Source organism: Salvia splendens, chromosome 18, assembly GCF_004379255.2.
Source record: "Salvia splendens isolate huo1 chromosome 18, SspV2, whole genome shotgun sequence".
In the NCBI taxonomy this organism is placed as follows: Eukaryota; Viridiplantae; Streptophyta; class Magnoliopsida; order Lamiales; family Lamiaceae; genus Salvia; species Salvia splendens.
In genome coordinates this window covers 20,044,948-20,063,845 of record NC_056049.1, presented here as the reverse complement: position 1 = coordinate 20,063,845, position 18,898 = coordinate 20,044,948, and the positions used below count along the sequence as shown (strand labels likewise).

At 40.1% G+C, this 18,898-nt stretch overlaps 2 protein-coding genes across 2 annotated transcripts; one reads left to right on the top strand and one right to left on the bottom strand.

The window, feature by feature from the left end:
• Positions 1-2,362: 2,362 nt before the first annotated feature.
• Positions 2,363-6,230, top strand: LOC121777413 (serine/threonine-protein kinase RIO1-like). The gene is made up of 12 exons (XM_042174668.1): positions 2,363-2,820; positions 3,141-3,269; positions 3,438-3,530; positions 3,641-3,720; positions 4,090-4,203; positions 4,401-4,474; positions 4,622-4,698; positions 4,795-4,878; positions 4,964-5,056; positions 5,149-5,256; positions 5,366-5,440; positions 5,642-6,230. Exons 1-12 carry the CDS (start codon positions 2,392-2,394, stop codon positions 6,062-6,064), a joined length of 1,779 nt encoding a protein of 592 aa, XP_042030602.1. The 5' UTR covers positions 2,363-2,391; the 3' UTR covers positions 6,065-6,230.
• Positions 6,231-6,492: 262 nt separating this feature from the next.
• On the bottom strand, positions 6,493-17,644 carry LOC121777182 (probable linoleate 9S-lipoxygenase 5). Its single transcript, XM_042174355.1, has 8 exons — positions 17,334-17,644; positions 9,039-9,575; positions 8,651-8,968; positions 8,490-8,575; positions 8,262-8,369; positions 7,880-8,184; positions 7,521-7,784; positions 6,493-7,390 (listed from the first exon to the last, which is right to left on the bottom strand). The coding sequence occupies exons 1-8, from the start codon at positions 17,551-17,553 to the stop codon at positions 6,637-6,639; spliced, it is 2,592 nt and encodes an 863-aa protein (XP_042030289.1). The 5' UTR covers positions 17,554-17,644; the 3' UTR covers positions 6,493-6,636.
• Positions 17,645-18,898: the final 1,254 nt, after the last annotated feature.

Sequence of the window (18,898 nt, the reverse complement as noted above, 5' to 3'; positions counted from 1 at the left end):
ATGTAGTGGATTTCCGCGCTAAACGTGGATTTATCGAAGAAGGTGGAAGTTGGTCGGGTTCTTTTACTGGTGTGGTCCCGATTGTCGGCAATGTCTCACAGGTGCGGTCCTTTTCACTCCATGCTGCTTATAAACAGTTAAATGGACGAGTACAAAATACCTTCCAAGATGGACAACGATAAAATCGTCTTCCCGGATTATTATCAGTCCTCGACGTCCCAATCTCAGCCCGAACTCCATGGTTACAGATTACAAAGTCACCTTCAGGCCAAAAGTGGTTGAAGTTTGAGGTTTGTGAAGAACTCGACATTTCAAATTCAACCTGCACGCAAGAGAATCAATGAAGTTTGAAATTTGAGAACGATTTGTGCGGACGATTATGAAGATGGAACCCTAACACCCAAAATTGATTCGCCCACGTGAGGAACTAATGAATTCGAAATGAAGATGACCAAAATCTGATTGAATTCGCACGAAGACGTAATGAAGATGAACAAAATCTGACGACTTCGTTTAGGGTTTAGGAGATTTTGATGAATTTTGATCGATTTTCATAATTCAAGTGTTTTAATTCCTGATTGAGGGTAAAACAACGTCGTTTAAAGGGTCATATTTCCGGCATCCATGTCATTTCTGCGGCTGTCCACGTTGGACAACTTCTGCACCGGAAATGTGTTATTCGGGTCGGGTTGGGAAATGGCATACGATGTGAAAGTTCATGGTTTTAAAAACCAATCTCATAGTTCGTGGGAAAAACCGGAATTTGGTGAAAGTTTTTGATTTTTAAAGCCAAAAACCCTTTTATTTATTATGATAGTATCCTAATTTTGCAGTATTAATTTATAAATTTACATTATCTTAATTTCAAATACTATTATTAATAAAAAAAATCTACAAGGATTAAATAGCTAATGTCACATGCTTGAATATTTTCAAAATATTACTCATGTTTCAATTTTATCATAAATGACAAGAAACTATGCAAATTTATATATAAAGATTGAATATTCATATGATGTTAAAAAAATCAGTTTGAGCTAAATTATAATTCTTAATAAAATATTAATAAATATAAAATCGTCTTAAAGTTAGGCTTACATTAACAAATTAGTTCGATGATATATAATGAATTTTTTTAAATGTCAGTGTTTGAAGAAAATAATACTGTATCTTTTAATTAAATATGAAATATTTTTTATTATGTGTATTATTGATTCAGATTTTATTTCATAAATAACTCCACTTTTCCATATTTTTGTTGTTTCTCAATTAATTTCCTATATGACATACCTAGTATATTGTTACCACTAACTAGAAATAGAGGAATATAAGAATTATTTTTTGTGTATAAATATTGACAAAACTTTAATCACATATGAAGTATCAGAACTTACTGAGATATCACATAAGAAGTTGCTGACATAAATGTGACAGAATTCATATGTCAGCGAATTTAAGGATTGCCAAAAATGCCCTTCAAGCTATGTGAGCATTTTCGTCCGAAAAGTGGCTAAATAAGCATGATTTGTGATTATGTTTAACGTTAGAATCATCTGACGATATTTTTTTTGTTATGGACCTGCAGTGTCACAAACCGAAAAGTTAGGGTATTGTAGTTCACTCTTCATGTTTTTAGTGTTAAAATTTCACCAAATTAAATTTTATGACATGCCGGATATATGTACGAATTAAGTCAATTAACTATTTCGTTTTTCAAAGAACCAAACAAAAATCTGCTACCAACGTCATATCAAATCTAATTTGATATAAGAGCATCTCCAATAACCGGCGTCACCACCGCGACGCCGATTTTTCGCCCACGCCGGTTTGACGCCGAACCATTGGAACCGGCGTGGGCGAAATCGGCGTCAAAATCGACGTCGCCATGCCGATTCCCGCGCTGACGCCGGTTCTGACGCCGATCCTCACGGGCGCCATTGTGCGTCCCGGATCGGCGCCAAACCGGCGTCGGATTTAAATTTTTTTTTGTTTTTCGAAAACACTATATATACGCGCGTTGAACCTCATTTTCATTCGAATTTTAATATTATTATTCGAATTTTCCGTATTTGTCTCGTAAATTAAATTCCGTATGTTGATACAAGTGTAAATTAAATTATATAATTGTTATTAGTGATGTGGATAGGTAGTGTGAAGGCTATGTGAGGGCTATTTGATGTCCAGTTGATGTGGCAAGCTGATGTGGCAGGAGAATTGTAGTGCTGATGATGTGGCAGTGTGAAGGCTATTTGAGGGCTATTTGACGTCCTAACCTATTGGAGATGCTCTAAACAGATTTGATAAAAATTTAAAAGTATTTTATAGATTACGATAGGCTAATATTAAAAATTTTGGCAATTAACTCAAATTTTGCTTTAGAACCCTAAACCCATGGAATTCAGAGTCAGACCGAAAAACGAAGAAATACTTGGTGGCGGAGAGATGTTGAGAAAGGAAGAGGAACATGAAATTGCTAAAGAGGATAGCGAAGCAAGCTGTGAATTTTCTACTGTGAATGAAGAGGGAGAAGAAAAAAAGACAAAATGGGATGATGCGGAGAGAGAAGAGGAGTGGGAGGGAGAGGAAGACGACGACGAGTTTTACCTATCATCAGACTCCGAAATAGCGGAGGCGTTGGACTTTCTGGACTCCAGAGAAGATGCAGATGGCGGATTACTCGATGGATCCTTCACGCCGCTGCACACGCGCCGCCCCAACGCTCACGGCGGGCTCCACTCGCGTCCCAACAGCTCTTCTCTTCAGCCCATCTCGAATAAGTCGCAGAAAGTTGCCAATCACATCAGGGCTTCGCCTTTGGAGGTGTATTGTCCGGAATTGGGATAAAGATTGCTTTTTTATTTTGCGTTTCTGTTGATTTTGTGTTTGTGTTTTGCTGATTTTCTGATATTGAGTGTTCCGTGATTGATAATTATCCAGGTTCTGTATTTTTGGATTGCAATTTGTGTTTATGTTTTGCTGGTTTTCTGATATTTGAGTCATTGTGTGTGTGTGTTGTTTAGATGGGATTACCTTCATGCTGTTTAGAAACTGTTATGGATTGATTTTTTACCGGGTATTTTGGTGGTTGCTTGTCTACTTTTAAGTTTGATATTGTGCTCATTGGTTGTGATGATGTGCAGGAGTGGGAAGGAAGGTTTGATGTTGGGATGTCAAACTCTGTTACCACTGCAATTCGTGGCAGTGTTCGCGATATGGCTATTGGTAAGACAAAGACAACCGAGAAAGCAGATCGTGCAACGGTTGAGCAGGTATATGTTGTTTGCTAGGAAAAACATTGAATGTGCAGTTTTCAGATCTTTCTTCGTGCATTTCTTAGGTCTGCTCCCTTGTTTATTGACTAATAATTTCCTTTTTTTTGGGTGCTGATTGTTGGTTGAACTATACTGTTATGCTTAGAAATCTCTTCTTCCTTTCAGGCAATTGACCCTAGAACACGTATGGTTTTATTCAAGATGCTTAACAAGGGTATCTTTAATGACATAAATGGCTGCATTTCAACTGGAAAAGAAGTAAGTGAAACACTCCTCTCTGGTTGAACATTTTATCTCTCTCCTTAGTGAAAGTGCAAGTTGAAATTTGAGTCTCATACTCTCATATTGTTTATTCTCTGCTCCAACAGGCCAATGTATATCATGCTACAAAATCCGATGGTCAGGAGCTTGCTATCAAGGTTTACAAAACATCAGTTCTTGTATTTAAGTATGTGACCATTTTAGTTCATCTCCATTGACTTTTCCCATGCCCCTTGATGTAAAACTTGTTATCGAATGATAATGTACTTGAACTTTTAGATTGAATAAGAAAAGGGAAAATGATCAAATGAACTCATCAACTATTTTTATATTTGTGGTATGAACTATGAATAACTTTCTCGTTTCCTTCTCGCGGATGTTGGTCAGTGGGAGATGGTCTCACTACTAACCCATATATTTCTGTTTAAGTATTTTCCCTCGAAAAATCTTAATATGTTCTTATGTTTCCTCCGTCTTGCTTGCCTTCTAACTATTGCATGAAGGTGATTAGTTCACCAATAATGGCGTATATCTTATCTCCTCTTGCAACCAACAGGGATAGGGATCGCTATGTACAAGGTGACTACAGATTCAGACATGGATACTGCAAGCACAACCCTCGAAAAATGGTTAAAACATGGGCTGAGAAAGAAATGAGGAATCTCATGAGGTAAACTTCTGAATCCTCCATTGCTCCTTTATGTTAAAATGAAGAACAAATTGGGATCTGTTCTGCACTTCAATCGGCACAGAATCCCTTAAAACGTTCATGTAGGTGCTTCAGTAATACTCTATGCAATTGAAGAGTGAAAGATACTAAAAACTCAGTTTTCTCTGATGTGATTTCACTTCTGCCTAAACCTGAAGGCTAAAAGCAGCAGGAATACGGTGTCCAGTTCCAATACTTTTGAGACTCCATGTTCTGGTGATGGAATTTATAGGTACTGACGTACTGTTACTGTGTTTTGGCGATTGTGGTATTTATGTTATGTGTATTTATATCTCATCTCATAAATTTTATCAGATTTGGTTATCAGCAAAGCCTTTACTTAAATTGCCTAAATTTGTTTTATATTTCTCCAATACAGGCAAGGCAGGTTGGGCTGCTCCTCGGCTCAAAGATGCTGATTTATCCGATGACAAGCTACGTGAATGTTATGTCGAGGTAAATTCTGCTACTTATTAAAATACTTTTAGTTCCTTTTCTGAAACGAATACATAAATAGAACACTAAATGATGCCTTTCCCTTCTCAATGCCAGATGATTATGTCGATGCGGACATTGTATCAGAAGTGTAAGCTAGTGCACGGAGACCTTAGTGAGTATAATATACTTTATTATGAGGTAAGCTTTTGCTTTTCTCTCAAATTGATCCATTGTCCGACATATATATCTATTACTAGTGCAATTGATTTATTGTGTTATGCAGGGCCACTTGTATATTATTGACGTGTCACAATCAGTTGATCTCGACCATCCTCATGCCCTTGATTTCCTTCGAGAGGATTGTATCCATGTTTCAGTACGCGCCTCTTGAACTATTGCCCTTGGTTATACTTTCTTTGTTTACTTTATGTACTGAGTTTCATAACTTTCCTCGTCACTTTTGTACAGGATTTTTTCAAGAAACATGGGGTTGCTGTTATGACAATACGGGAATTGTTTGACTTTATAGTCGATCCCACTATTGATGATGATTCTATTGATAGTTATCTGGAAGTGGTACGGAAAATTTTCACAAATACCTTAATCCAAACAGATGCAATCTGTCTCGTATCTCTTTAACAGCTCGTGACATTCTTCCTCTTGTTCATATGCAACTATTTTATAGGTGCAAAAAAAGATTTTAGCTAGAGGTGATGAGATCTCTGCTGAAGAAGAAATCGCAGATTTAGTATTTGTCCAGGTTTGTGATTCCATATCCGTCTGAGAATTAATCTTGACCGTTCGTCAATCAAGATCTTTGAACAAGATTGGTTTCTAGTAAATAGAACAAGGCCGGTTTTTATTTGTTCTTTCACCTGAACACATGTAAATTATTTTCTGGCGTTTGAACATTAAATTAGCGATGTTGCAAACTTCAAACAATTTCGCTGTTTGTCTCCAGACATACATCCCGAAGACCCTGGATGATGTAAAGCACGTGGAGGAGGACGTGCAACGTATCATCAGTGGGAAGGACACCGGAGAAATGTACTATCAGACGATCACAGGTCTCAAGTCGGCTCTTTCTCTGAACGATTCTTCCCAAGTAGGATCGGGGCAGCAGCACTGCAATGGTAAACTTGAAGCTGAGGGCCTCGTAGGCGGAGAATCAGAAACAGAAACGGAGGAGAGTGAAGGGGACTCTGACTCAGAAGATGGTTCCTTTTCTGATGGTGATAAGCAAACGCCTGCAGAGAGGAAATCAGCCAGAAAGGAGAACAAGAAGAAGGTGAAGGAAGAAAAGAGAGAGTCGCTTAAGAACAAAGTACCGAAAGCTGTTAAGAAGAAAAAGAAAAAGTTGGCAAAAGCCAAGAAGACTCGGTGAGAAACAAAGCCAGAGGCCTAATGTTTTAGATGATTTTGCGTGTTTCGAGTGCTTAGATCGAACCAGTTACTTGTTTCGAATCCCAACAGCAGTTCATTGTTGTAATTGCGGCATGTAAAAGAGACAAGATCATGAGAGCATTTTTGAAAGCCTTTCTTCTTTATCATATCAGTTGTCATTTTGTGAATCATGCAAAGTAAAAATGGTTAAAAATGCCCCTCAAAATTAGATAGGTTAATAAGCCTCTCTTTTGAAAGTAGACATTACACTAATAATCAACAAAAACTTATGTGAGGTTGAATTCATAATGAGAGAAAAATGTGTATCGTTATGAATAAAGGAGATAAGAGTGTTTTTTTTTCCAATTAGTGTGCCTATTAGTAGTTTAGAAAGAAGTGATACATAAAGAGATCTCCAGACCAAACAAATAGTGAAACACAATCATTATTTAGAAAGAAGATACATACAAAGTTACATGAGATAAATCCTGAACTAAATCTAGAATCCATTTATTCAACAACCGATAGCAAGAGAAATCCTAGATTAACAAAAATCAAATCAAATAAGAGACTTCAGATAGAGGTACTATTAGGAATCCCTCTACCAGTCAACCCCTCTCCACTCATAGGATACATCAAGGTATAAGGCAGCTTGGTAGGTCCAACTCTGTTTTTCCACTTCTCATCACTATTCATCTCCATGATTTTCCTCTCCACCCCACCTAACTCCTTCCCAAACCTCTCAAAAGCCGCCAACGCCTCCTCATCCTTGGTCCACAGCGGGGTGTCCCTTTGCCCGAGATATATCTCATCCGAGGAATGCCTCGACAGGAGCTCGATAATGGAAATCCCCAGCAGCGTCTGCAGCCTCGCCGTGATGGTCTTCAAGAACACCCTGTCCGGGTCCGTCTTCAGCAACTCGTAGTCCTCGCTCCCAGGCTCAGGCATGAACTGGCGGCTCACAGTGGGGCGGTTGGGCATGTACCCGGCGTAGGGGTATTGCCCGAAGTTGAGCGCTGCGTGCAGCGCAGATGCAATCCATATTATGATGGTGCAGCTGTCGATGAGGTCCTTGCGGGTCTGCATTTTGGGCCACCATGGGGCGTCCTTCTTGTCACCGTGCCCCTCCTCTCGGAGCTCCTTCCACCATGATTGTAGCTCGGTGTCACCCTTCACAGCCTCGTCTGAGGGATAGTACAAGTTGCAGTAGTCATCCACCCATGTGTTTATAGCCGACCAGATTTGGAGGCCGTCCACTGCGTATGGATAGTCCTCCATCACCAGGCGGATTCCGTGTGGGGAGTTTGGATCTTCCACAGCCATTCCTCTGCAGAGTATACATATCATGTCATGAATCAACTTACTAAAAGAATTCTTATAATTAGATAATAGCTAAGCTTCAAGTACAAAACAATGGACACACAAGGATTTGAATAATGATGGTGTTTGATTACTACCTCTTGCGTAGTTCAGCCGGGAGAGCCTGTTCGGTGAAATTCCAATCCTTGTAGATGAATGAAGATAGCTCCATGGCATATCGAGCAGGGAAGACGGTTGCCTCAAGAATTCCTCCAGCATTGATCAAGATTTGTCGCGCAAAAGCATTGATGTTCATTGTGTCGCGGAAGTGGGGATGCAAAAGCTTATGAATAGGATGCATCACACTCAATTGTCTGTTCGTTGCAATCACTACTGGCTCTATCGCAGCATGAGTATTCAACCTGCAATTATCAAACCACATAAAATTTAATCAACATTTATCAATTGCACCAGTTTATATAGAAAGAAAGGCTAGTAATGATGGTATCTTAGTTACCAATGGCTGATGAGCTGATGGACTCCAGAATCACTGACTCCAACATAGGCCTTGGCCAGCTGCCAAATGGAACCCTCAACGCCGTCTTGAGCGGGAGTGTACACCTGACTCACAGCACCGTGTTTATCCCCATCTGGATGCGGGAGGCTGAGCTCAATTGCCAAGGGCCTCAAACTCCCGTCCTTCTTCAAGAAAAGCAAAGTCCTTGTGGCGTACATTTTAGTAGTGGTGCTGTTGATCCTCCTCAGATATGGCATCAGCGAGTCGTGATGGTTCAGTATGAACAGCCGGTTCGTCTCCAACGCCTGCAGATCAGTCATAATCAATGCATATCATCCATGGTATTACTGCTGCAACCATAAATTGACACAACCATAAATACCTCTTCAAGAGTGAGCTCATCCAATCTATTCTTGATATGATCCCATGTTATCTTGCTACTCTGATTCCCATACAGTTGAGTGTCAAGATTGCTCTTCGGAGGAAACTCCTGCAATTCAACAACTTCTCGTGTTTAGACAACAATTTCATGACTCTAGAACCACTATTTTTGGTGTGTAAACAACCACAGAATTATAGCAATAGATGCAATAATGGGATTTGAGCATACCTGCAGACGACTAATTATAACAGGGTTCATCCCCGCAACCATCTCTCTAGCAAACTCTTCATCCGTCCTCCACGCAGTCTTGCTCCCTGCCAAAACATTTTCACACCAATCAATCAACACATTCTGCTTCTGATTTGAGTGAATCAGATATGAGGGTGTACCTTTGATGATGTCAGGCATTGGATACTTGAAGAAACCATCATCATCTCTATGAAAGACATTGCGATATATGTTCTGAAGCAGAGGCCCCTCCGGCAGCTTGAACCCCCCCTCGTAGATCTGGAGGACGTCTTCGAAGCTCGTGAACTCGTTGCTGAGGCTGGCACACAAATCCGTCAACTCAGGGAGAAGGAACTGCATGATGGACTTGAGGCCGTAACCCAGAAAATCAGACAGCTTCAGATGCCCAAAACGCTCGTCTCTTGGAACGTAGATGTTCAAGCTCATAAGCAATGGGATCCTGCTCTCAGTATTAGGATCTGCATTTCATAAAAAACCACTCCATCATTCCATATTCTTCTTATTCAATAATAGTACCCATTACATTACCTGTGCTAGTAGGAGGCCTGCCAGTTCTCCCGCGACGAGGATAAGGGTACTGAGAGGATCCGCCAAGAACGGGCCGGGCGGAATCCTCGCCGCTATCAGGGTCGCCCAAGTCATTGTAATAAGCGTAGTCATAGACTCGGTCCCATTCCTGCAACTCTCCGGTGCCATCTCCTTGCAAGACGAGGAGCTCCTCCTCTCTGTATGGCACTAGTGGAAGTGGAGTTTGGGAGGGGAGATAGGCCTGGTTGGCGAAGAAGATGCGGTCGGATTTGTACTTGTCGGAAGGGTAGACCCAAGAGTTGCAGACGAAGTGGATGGGGGCGTGCTCGTGGCCAGGGACGTCCTCGAGTGTTAGGGTTTTGAGGAAGAACTCGCTGTGGTGGTTGTTCTTGATCAAGAATGCGCCCGGGATTCCGATGTCTTCTTCCCAATCGAATGTCACCTCGTACGCTGAATCTTCTGGTTTCAGAGATGTGATTGTTGTGATCCAGTTTTTTAGCTCTGCTCCTTTCCCCACCTTCCCCTTCAATTTATTTCCTGCATTTTTATTGCATAGAGTAAACTACGCAAATGGTCGATGAACTATGTATTTTGCACACAAATGATACCTAAACTTTAAAAATATCATGGATAGTCCCTGAACTAAGATGTAATCACATTTATTGTACTTTTTCATTATTCATCATAATTTTACGCCTAAAATGCCCCCAAGGCATGAAAGACATCTAGGTACTAAATTTGATATTTTCTTTATCCCTTCCTCTAGTATTGAATATGATATTTTCTTATAATTTGAGTACATAAAATGATATAATTCACTTCACTTTTTCAAACACTTTTAGAAAGAAAAAAAATTAAAACTAAAAATAGCATGAAATTCTTAAATATATTAATTATAAAAATTTAATTAAATTTTTATAAATAGCCCTACCATACCATTTATAATTTAATGATATGGGACGTTAATATTGGACGCTAATTATAAATATATGCAAAAAAATTATAATTAACATAATATAATTATATTTAACGTCAAATTATATTATAATTTAATGTCTAATTATAAATATATTAATTTTTATAATTAATATATTTTAAGAATTTCATATTATTTTCTTATATGTGCAATTATGTAGTAAACTGATATCCCAATAGATATATGGGCACACAAACACACATAATCATATTATATCTAACATTTTAAAACTACTATATACTACTCCCTCCGTCCCGGACTACTCGCACATTTCCTTTTCGGCACGGAGATTAAGGAATGAGTGTATAGCAAAGTCAACAATTGCGGCTGTAGGTGATAATTTTTACTAAAAATGGAAAGAGTGCAAATAACTTGGGACGCCCAGAAAGGAAATAAGTGCAAGTAGTCCGGGACGGAGGGAGTATATTTTATCCTGAAAACAATTCAACTTGCATGTAAACTTGTACTGTACTAATTTTCAACGCAGCAGACCCTAATTAACCCCACACCCCACATATATAGGTAGGGATGTCAATTTAGCCAGCAACCCATGGGCTGGCCCGAATAGCCCGCCAAATTTATAGGGTTAGGGCTGAAAATTTTCACCCCGATAAAATTACAGCTCGATTAGCCCGCACCCGACTAACCCGCAACCCGTTAGGGCCAGACCCGAAAACCCGATGGGCTGGCCCGGAAACCCGATAAAATTTCTATTGTTCTATTTGTTTGACTCTAATTCGACACTTCATTGATTATTTTATAACATAGATTACTGAAAAAATAACTTTCCATTTTATATACTAAATATATAAATTTTATATTAAGTTTTTATTAATATAATAATAAATAAATGAATTAGAAACTTCAAATTCACTAAAAAATATACTTAAATTTTTAAACATGCTTTAAAATTTCTTGATGTTTATGTTTTATTTTGAAAAAATCTCAAATATTAGTATTTGATCATATTTATGTATGAGTTTAAGCATATATCTCAAATTTATCATAATTAAATATTTTACATTTTATAAATATAACTAATTTTCACCATTATTTATTGGATTGATCGCATGTTAATTTTATCGGTAGCAACCCGATTAACCCGATGGGCTAACCCGAAACCCGAGCCTTTAGGGTTAGGGTTGAACTTTTATAACCCGGAAAAATCACAACCCGATTAGCCCGCACCCGATTGACCCGCAACCCGAATAGGGTTGGCCCGAAACCCGGTGGGCTGGCCCGATTGACATCCCTATATATAGGGATCGAAAACGTTGAAAGCTAATAATTGGTCTCCTGTAATATTAAAATGACTTGAATAACTGGGTGGTTTCTTTACTTCAAAATTAGAACAATTAAATATTTATATTATTGGAAAATCAAATCCATATTTTTTTTTCGGTAAATAGAAAGAAACAAAAACTAAGAGGAAGAACTATCGAACCATATATTATACTTTTTACCACATACTTATCTCTTATTTCATTATTATGAGACTATTTTTATATAATAGTAGTATTAATTTTATAATAAAATGTAGTGAAAAGTAAGTAAAATTTTAGATTTGTTAGTGCTATTTATAATAAAATAAAAGTGAACTGAAATTCCTAATCCTAATCACGGATGGATAAAAAAACAAATCGAAACTCAGACAAAAATTTATATTATTTGTGATAGTAACTTAGAAAATCATCGTACAGAACTAGTTGTTAAATCTAATTTCTATTAGAAAACGACAAATCAATCTTGCGTTTATGTTTTTGAGAAAAATTAATCTCATTTTGGAGTAGTGTACTCCAGCATCCATATTGTTTTCTATAAAATATACTAGTATATAGTACGTATATTAATTTAATATTTTACTTTTTAAAGTGATTGAAAAAGTGAAGTAAATAATATCATTTTAAGTACTCAAACTATAAGAAAATATCATATTCAGTACAAGATAAAAAGATAAAGAAAATATCAAATTAAGTACCTAGATATGAAAGTCCCAAAATGTCATTCATGCCTTAGGGGCATTTTGGGTGTAAAATTGTGATGAATAGTGAAAAAGTACCATAAATGTGATTACACTACCTACGATATTTTTAAAGTTTAGGTACCATTTATGTGCAAAACGTATAGTTCATGGACCATTTGCGTATTTCACTCTATTGCATAAAGAAAGCCTCAGTGATTATATTGCATTGTTGTTGTTGGGCTGTTAGCAATAGTGGTTTTGGTTTCTGTTAAAACCATTGGAATTTTTTATTCTCTCCGTCCCAAGGAAAATGGTCTATTCCTTGGGTGACACGTGAATTTATACCGTACTCCCTTCGTCCCATCACTAGTGATGGGCACGAATTTTAAGAAAATGATATATATTGAATTAAAGTGAAGAGAATAAAGTATGAGATAGAAAAAAGTAAGAGAGATAAAGAGAGAATAAAGTAGAATAGAGAATAAAAATAAGAGAGAGGGAATAAAATAAGAGAAAGTTGAAGTTTTGTTTTTTTTTTGTTAAATTTAGAAATTTATTACTTGTGATGGGATAAACCAAAATGAAAAATTGATCACCGAAGAGAGCATTATTTTATACAGGCGAAAAGAGTAAAATATGAAAGAGAATAAAATAGAAAGAAATATATTCAATTTCAGTAATGGGTCGATAAGGGTCGATAAACCAAAATGGAAAATGGGTCATCCCGGAGACTAGAGGAAGTAATTTATTTCAATTTCAGTGCCGACAATTTTATGTTCATTTTTATCACATGGCTATTTTTGTACCTTATTTAGTGGGTTTAAGGGGGGCCCATTCATTATTATTATTATTTTATTAATATAAAATAGAGTATAAATAAATTAAACTGTTTACCATTAATTATAATTTAATAATGATGCCGTCAGAATTGATTCAGCAACCACTATAATCTAAGGCCATCCGCCGATGGCGCGTATCGTCCGCGCCATTCATCGTCCGCCCCACTGTGGGTGTGTGGCATAGGCCGCGGACGATAGTCGCGGCCTATGCTTCGGACGCGACTTAAACCGCGGACGATGGCCGTCGTCCGCGCCATCGTCCGCCCATTGCGGACGTCGCGTACGATGGTCGCGGACGATGGTCATTGTCCGCCCATTGCGGACGTCGCGTACGATGGTCGCGGACGATGGTCATCGTCCGCCCCATTGTGAAGGCCGCGGACGATGACACGCGTTTTTTTTATAAATAGCGTTCATTTGTAACATTTCATTTCACACGATTTCATCTTCGAAACTTACATTTACATAATTACTACGATATGGATTCAAGCCCCAATAGCCCTACGTTTAGTGGAGAGGCGCATTGGCCGGGTACAGAACCCGACGATTATCGTTCGTTCGGCAACAACACCCATTACGATCCCGATTTCAGTACGGAATCGTATGGGTTGTCTGATATAGAGCCGTTGCCGCACCGCCCAACCGCATCGGCCGATCCCGCCCCCGCAGCGACCGGTGCCGCCAAGGGGAAGGCGAAGCGGAACCGGCAGCGGGCGCAGAAGTTGCCGCCTCCCGGTGACTGCGATGAGTACGCCCTCGGCCGTACGAACTACACCGACGACGAAACTCTCACTTTGGCCCGGTGTTGGGTAGATATATCGGAAGATCCGATATTCGCCAACAACCAGAGACAGACCGCGTACTGGAGCGCATCGCGGACCTCTACAATTCGGTCAAGCCGCCGACCGCGTACAAGCGCAAGAGTGAGCAACTCCGCAAGCACTGGGATCAAATCAAGAAGCAAGTGAACTTGTACTCGGCGGAGTTCGAGAAGTGCGCGCGGTCACAGGGGAGCGGCGAGAGCGTGCACGACGTGCGCTCTAAAGTGATGTTGTCGTACCGGTCGATGTTCGGCGAGTTCAAGCACGAGGCCATCTGGGCGCTCTTGAGGGAGAAGCAGAAGTTCCAAGGTGGAATTCTGCACACTGGTGCGCCGAAGAGGACGAAGGTCACCGAAGCTGGTGACTACACGAGCAGCGGCAGCGGCACTAACCCGGTTGACCTCAACCGGACGTACGTGGATGAAGGGAGTTCCGGCACACCGGTGTCCTCCCGGCATCAAGGCTGCGAAGGCCAAGGGGAAGGCGACCGCGACGTCATCGTCGACCGCTGCCGCCCCTGTTCCGGACCCGGATGAGCTCCCGACGCAGACGGCCACCGCGTTTGCGTCGTTAGCTACAGCGTAGATGGCAAGGACGATGTTGCAGACGCACAAGGCCCTCAAGAAGTGCACCGACCCCGAACAAGCCGAGTATCTTCGTGCATTACTCGATGAGTTGCGTAGAAAGTTGGGAATTGGCCCGACTTAGTTTTATTCTTTTTTTAGTTGAATGGTGTAAATTTTTTTTTATTAAAACTTCGCCGCTTGTTATTTAGTCGTTTTTTTTACTCGTTACGTGTTATTTGAAAACAGTTAAATTAATTAAACATAACAACAAAATGATGATGTGGCGCGTCATAGGGGCGCCTTAGGGCGCCCCACTGCAGGTGGAGAAAGAGGAGGATAAAAATGCTGATGTGGCGAGCCATAGGGCGCGCCCCACTGCTGATGGTCTAAGATACATAATTTCAACTCGATCTTAGAGCATCTCCAATGGCGGCGAGCGGGCCGGCTAGCCGATTTCCGGCGGTCACCGAACCATTGGAACCGGCGAGCGCCATTTCGGCGAAAAAATCGGCTATCCCTGGCCGATTCGCGAGCGCTCGCCGGTCCCCTCGCCGCCATTGCAGGCTCAGGGCCGGCAAGCGTTCGTCGAACAAATTTTTTTATTTTTAATTTTCGAAACACTATATATACGCAATTTGCACGTCATTTTCATTCACACCACTTATTTTAACAAGTACTCTCTTTATCTTAATTTCTGTACAAGATCAATAACGCGAAATGGAGAACAACAACGAAGGTACTCCAGTGACGAGCGGGTCTCAAACTCCCTCGGTACCCGTGGGAGGTGGATGGGTCCGATGCCCGGGTACTACAACATGTACCCGTGGCAGCAGATGATGCCCGGGATGGCACCCGGAGGGAGTATGCCGGGGGGGAGTATACCGGGGGGTTTACCGGCTATGCCGGGGTGGACACCCAGGATGCAGATGATGTCGGGGTGGGGTCCCGCCATGCAGATGATGCCGGAAGGGTTACCGGTGACGCAGGGGACGCCGCTGGGGTACTGACGACGCAGGGGACGCCGGGGGGAGGGGGGGCGGGGAATGACTATCGCGCCAGTTTTGATTTTTCGACTGATTCTTCGCACACATCGACCCCAACGGAGGCGCAGTTCACGCAATATGAGACTTTCTCCTTAGAGGATTTGAGGTTTGATCTTCTAGGTGTTCCGGAAACTCCCGTTCAAACGGGGGGAGTAGGGCGGGGTCAGGGCCCCGCAAAGAAGAAGGGCAAGGAGAAGGACAAGAGGGTCAGCCAGTCGTCGCAGCCGGTTGAGGACGACCCCTCGGTGCGGAGGAAGTGGACGGATGAGGAGAACGTCGCGCTTTCCAAGGCGTGGGTGAGTGTCTGTGATGATCCTCTGACTTCAAACAATCAGAGTATCGTCAACATGTGAGCCAAAATTGCTGCAGCCTACATGAGATTTTGCCCGGAGGGGAGGCCGCGCACCGGGGAGGAGTGCCGGAAGGGGTGGGACCGAATCAGGGCTGGGGTCTCCCGATTTTCGAGCTTGTACGCCAACGCCCTCCGCATGCAGAGCAGTGGCCAAACGGAGGATGACTGCAGGAGGATAGCGGAGAAAGCCTTCCCCCAGCCCGGCTTGTATAAGGAGTTCACCTACTGGAACTGCTACGAGGTGTTGAACGACTCTGAGAAGTTCCGGGCAGGTGTCGACGCTGGCTGGCCGAAGAAGCAACGACTGAACTATACCGGTGATTACAGAGGCAGCAGCGGCGGTTCCCACGACCTCCTCGAGGATGCGGAGGAGCTCCCGTCCCCGCCATCGTTCGCTCGCCGAACTCGCCCGATTGGTCAAAGGCGGGCGCAACGGGAGGCGGGGGAGGGGGGACACTGGGGGGTCCCAGGAGGTACAGTCGGCATCCCCCCTTGGCCAGTCGACAGAGGATCTCAAATTCTTCACGCGTCAACAAACGCGCGCTCAGATGGCCAAGACGTTAGCCGAATGGCGGACGGCGACGGACCCCGAGGAGAAGAGTTTTCTTCACTCAATGCTCGTGAGCATGCGTGACGATTTGAAGACCGGGGGGGGCACCGGGGGGTTCCGGCGGATACGGAGTGGGCGGCGACGGTGACGGTGGTGGGGGGCGACGGAGACGAGGAGTGAGGCGGAGGTCGTGTTTTTTTTAAATAATGTAATTTTTTAAAAATTAATGTATTTTTTAATGTAAATTTTTTTAAATTAATGCATTTTTTTATTGCATTTTTTTAATTTAAATAATATTATTGAATTTTCCCGTATTTGTGTCGTACATTTAATTCCGTATTTTGTGTGATTGTCAATTATTTGTTTTATATAATTAGGGGTGATGTGGCTAGGCTATTGCTAGGCTATTTGCTTGTCCTGATGATGTGACAAGATGATTTTTAGTGCTGATGATGTGGCAGGAGAAGTTTGTGGCTGGGCTATTACTGGACGAAAGCCACTGGAGATGCCCTTAATAAAATTAGATAAATGGGTTAGGCATTAGTACGTGGTGCGTCAAATTTTGTTAGGGTTTGATTGGGTTCACCCCACGACTAATCATTTATTTGCTGAACTAATTAAACCCACAGATTACAAACTAATTTATAGTAGTATTTCCATTCAGTATTTTATCTTTATTTAAGACATTCTACAGTCATAACATATTATCAACACATATAGATATCTACACGTAAAATTGAATTAATTGGAAATGTTGAAAGTAGATGAGATGAATGCGACGGATCAAGATAGTGAGGAAAAATAGTGTTTTAATGCCTTTACACAAAAAGCATATGATCGTATCCTTTTTTGCTCCTGAAAATTATCTAATGGAATCACACACCAAATTTATAGAAAGTCAACTAGCCAATTTCTTCTTTTTATAATTTTTCACTACTATAATATCAACGGTTCATTCTTATAAAACTAATTCTGTCCTTATAAACTGGATAAATGAAGAGCCAAAAATATATACTACTACTATTAAGCAGTGAATGGTTTTAGCGCAATTAATATTATGGTTGAAAAATCAGGAGAAGAAATAGAAATATGTGTACATATAGAGGAAAGAAAGTGATGCATAGACAAAGATGTTTACTAACACAGACATACAAGCATAAGTCATAACTGTGAAAGAGAAAGCACCTTCAGAGTCGGAATGGACGGAGCTGATGAGATGAAGAGTAACGGTTTGACCCACCAATTCGTGAAGATGATCGAGAAGCGATGCTCCTAAATCGTTGAAGTCTAGAACATTCTTCTTCATCAACACCACTCTTCCTTTTATCTTCTTCTCCTCTAGGAGAAAGCACTTCCTAACAGAGCAGTATAACCCCGTCAGCGTATCTACTATGCATTTCAACATCTCTCTCTCAATAATGAAAAAATTAGTAATGATTTGATGAATGAAGAAGAATAAGAAGGTGGATGTATTTATAGAGAGGGGTAGATAGATAGATAGATAGATAGATGCGCTGCGTTTTTAATCATCAACTACTCATTTTCTATATTTTGACTGCAAATAGTCTATTTCTCTAACCTTTTTTTTATGGGCTGCTTGTTTATTTTTTTTTTATTATTTTCTTTCCCACATATGCATCAAATTGATAACGTGTTTATGTTTGAATTCTAAAAAATATACTAACAAATTGAACTATATATATGAGAAAAATGTCCCAACATTTAATTAACACTTTTCCCAAAAATATCATGATGTTCAAAATTCAAATTTTGGTCATACAGCCTTAACTAAAGAACCAAAAATCCTATGTGATTTTTTTGAGCTAGGAAAATGTGGTGTAATATGTGTATCAAGGATGAATAATTGTTGGTTTGTATTATAGGGTTTTTTGCATGAAGGATGAGTATCGACTTTCAAAGCTCGAAAAATTGACTCGGAATTTAATTTTGTGTTACATTGTTAACATATTGGGTGCTAAAATGTGATGGTTTAAACGTCTAGATGTTAGACATTAAGATAATTTCGTATATTTTCTCTATGTATGTATGGTGGTCATGACTCATGTTAATTTTCTTGTAATTTTTTAAAAAAATTTCAAATTCCAATTCTGCATATCAATTTTTATTATCAAACTAATAATTTGTTATGATTTTGCAATTAAAATATATACTGATTTGTTCTGCTTTTGCAACCAATTAAAATCTTACTACTGACAAATATTGATAATAATTTACATGGTACTATCGGACATCCACAAAAACAACATCACGTTTTAGGCAACAAAACATCAACCATTCATAGGCACATAAGCTTTATCTAATTAATATTGTTTTATCCGAAAAACATTATTTTATGCAAGTGACTTGAGAAAATCTTATTCAATCATTGGCGACCAATAACATATAAATATACAATATGACGTGTTGGCTAATGCAAAAGTAGATGAACAAAGAGGATAAAATAAAAAAAGTACACTAGCTATCGAGGATCATATCATAAATTTGACCAAACCTAATCTCAACTAAGTACCTTCTATATTAAATAACCTAGATATAGCCAATCTCTTCATTATTCGTAAATTCGAGCTAAACTCATTATTTTATTTAATATATCGCCCGTTCACCAAGGTTGAGTCTTATTTAGTGCTAGTATTTGTTTGAATTGTTCAAAAAGGTTGTATTAATATTGCGTGATTCATTATCCAACAATTAAAATATTTGATTGTTGAGTTTAATACATGTCAAGTATC

Bases quoted from the DNA above. Each gene is read 5' to 3' on its own strand.
- LOC121777182 (XM_042174355.1), bottom strand. From the start codon at position 17,553: ATGTTGAAATGCATAGTAGATACGCTGACGGGGTTATACTGCTCTGTT. The intron at 9,576-17,333 runs GTGCTTTCTCTT...ATAAAAATGCAG, and splicing joins CGTCCATTCCGACTCTGAAG to GAAATAAATTGAAGGGGAAG. The intron at 7,785-7,879 runs GTAACTAAGATA...TGATAATTGCAG, and splicing joins CATCAGCTCATCAGCCATTG to GTTGAATACTCATGCTGCGA.
- LOC121777413 (XM_042174668.1), top strand. From the start codon at position 2,392: ATGGAATTCAGAGTCAGACCGAAAAACGAAGAAATACTTGGTGGCGGA. The intron at 2,821-3,140 runs GTGTATTGTCCG...GATGATGTGCAG, and splicing joins TCAGGGCTTCGCCTTTGGAG to GAGTGGGAAGGAAGGTTTGA. The intron at 3,721-4,089 runs GTATGTGACCAT...TGCAACCAACAG, and splicing joins ACATCAGTTCTTGTATTTAA to GGATAGGGATCGCTATGTAC.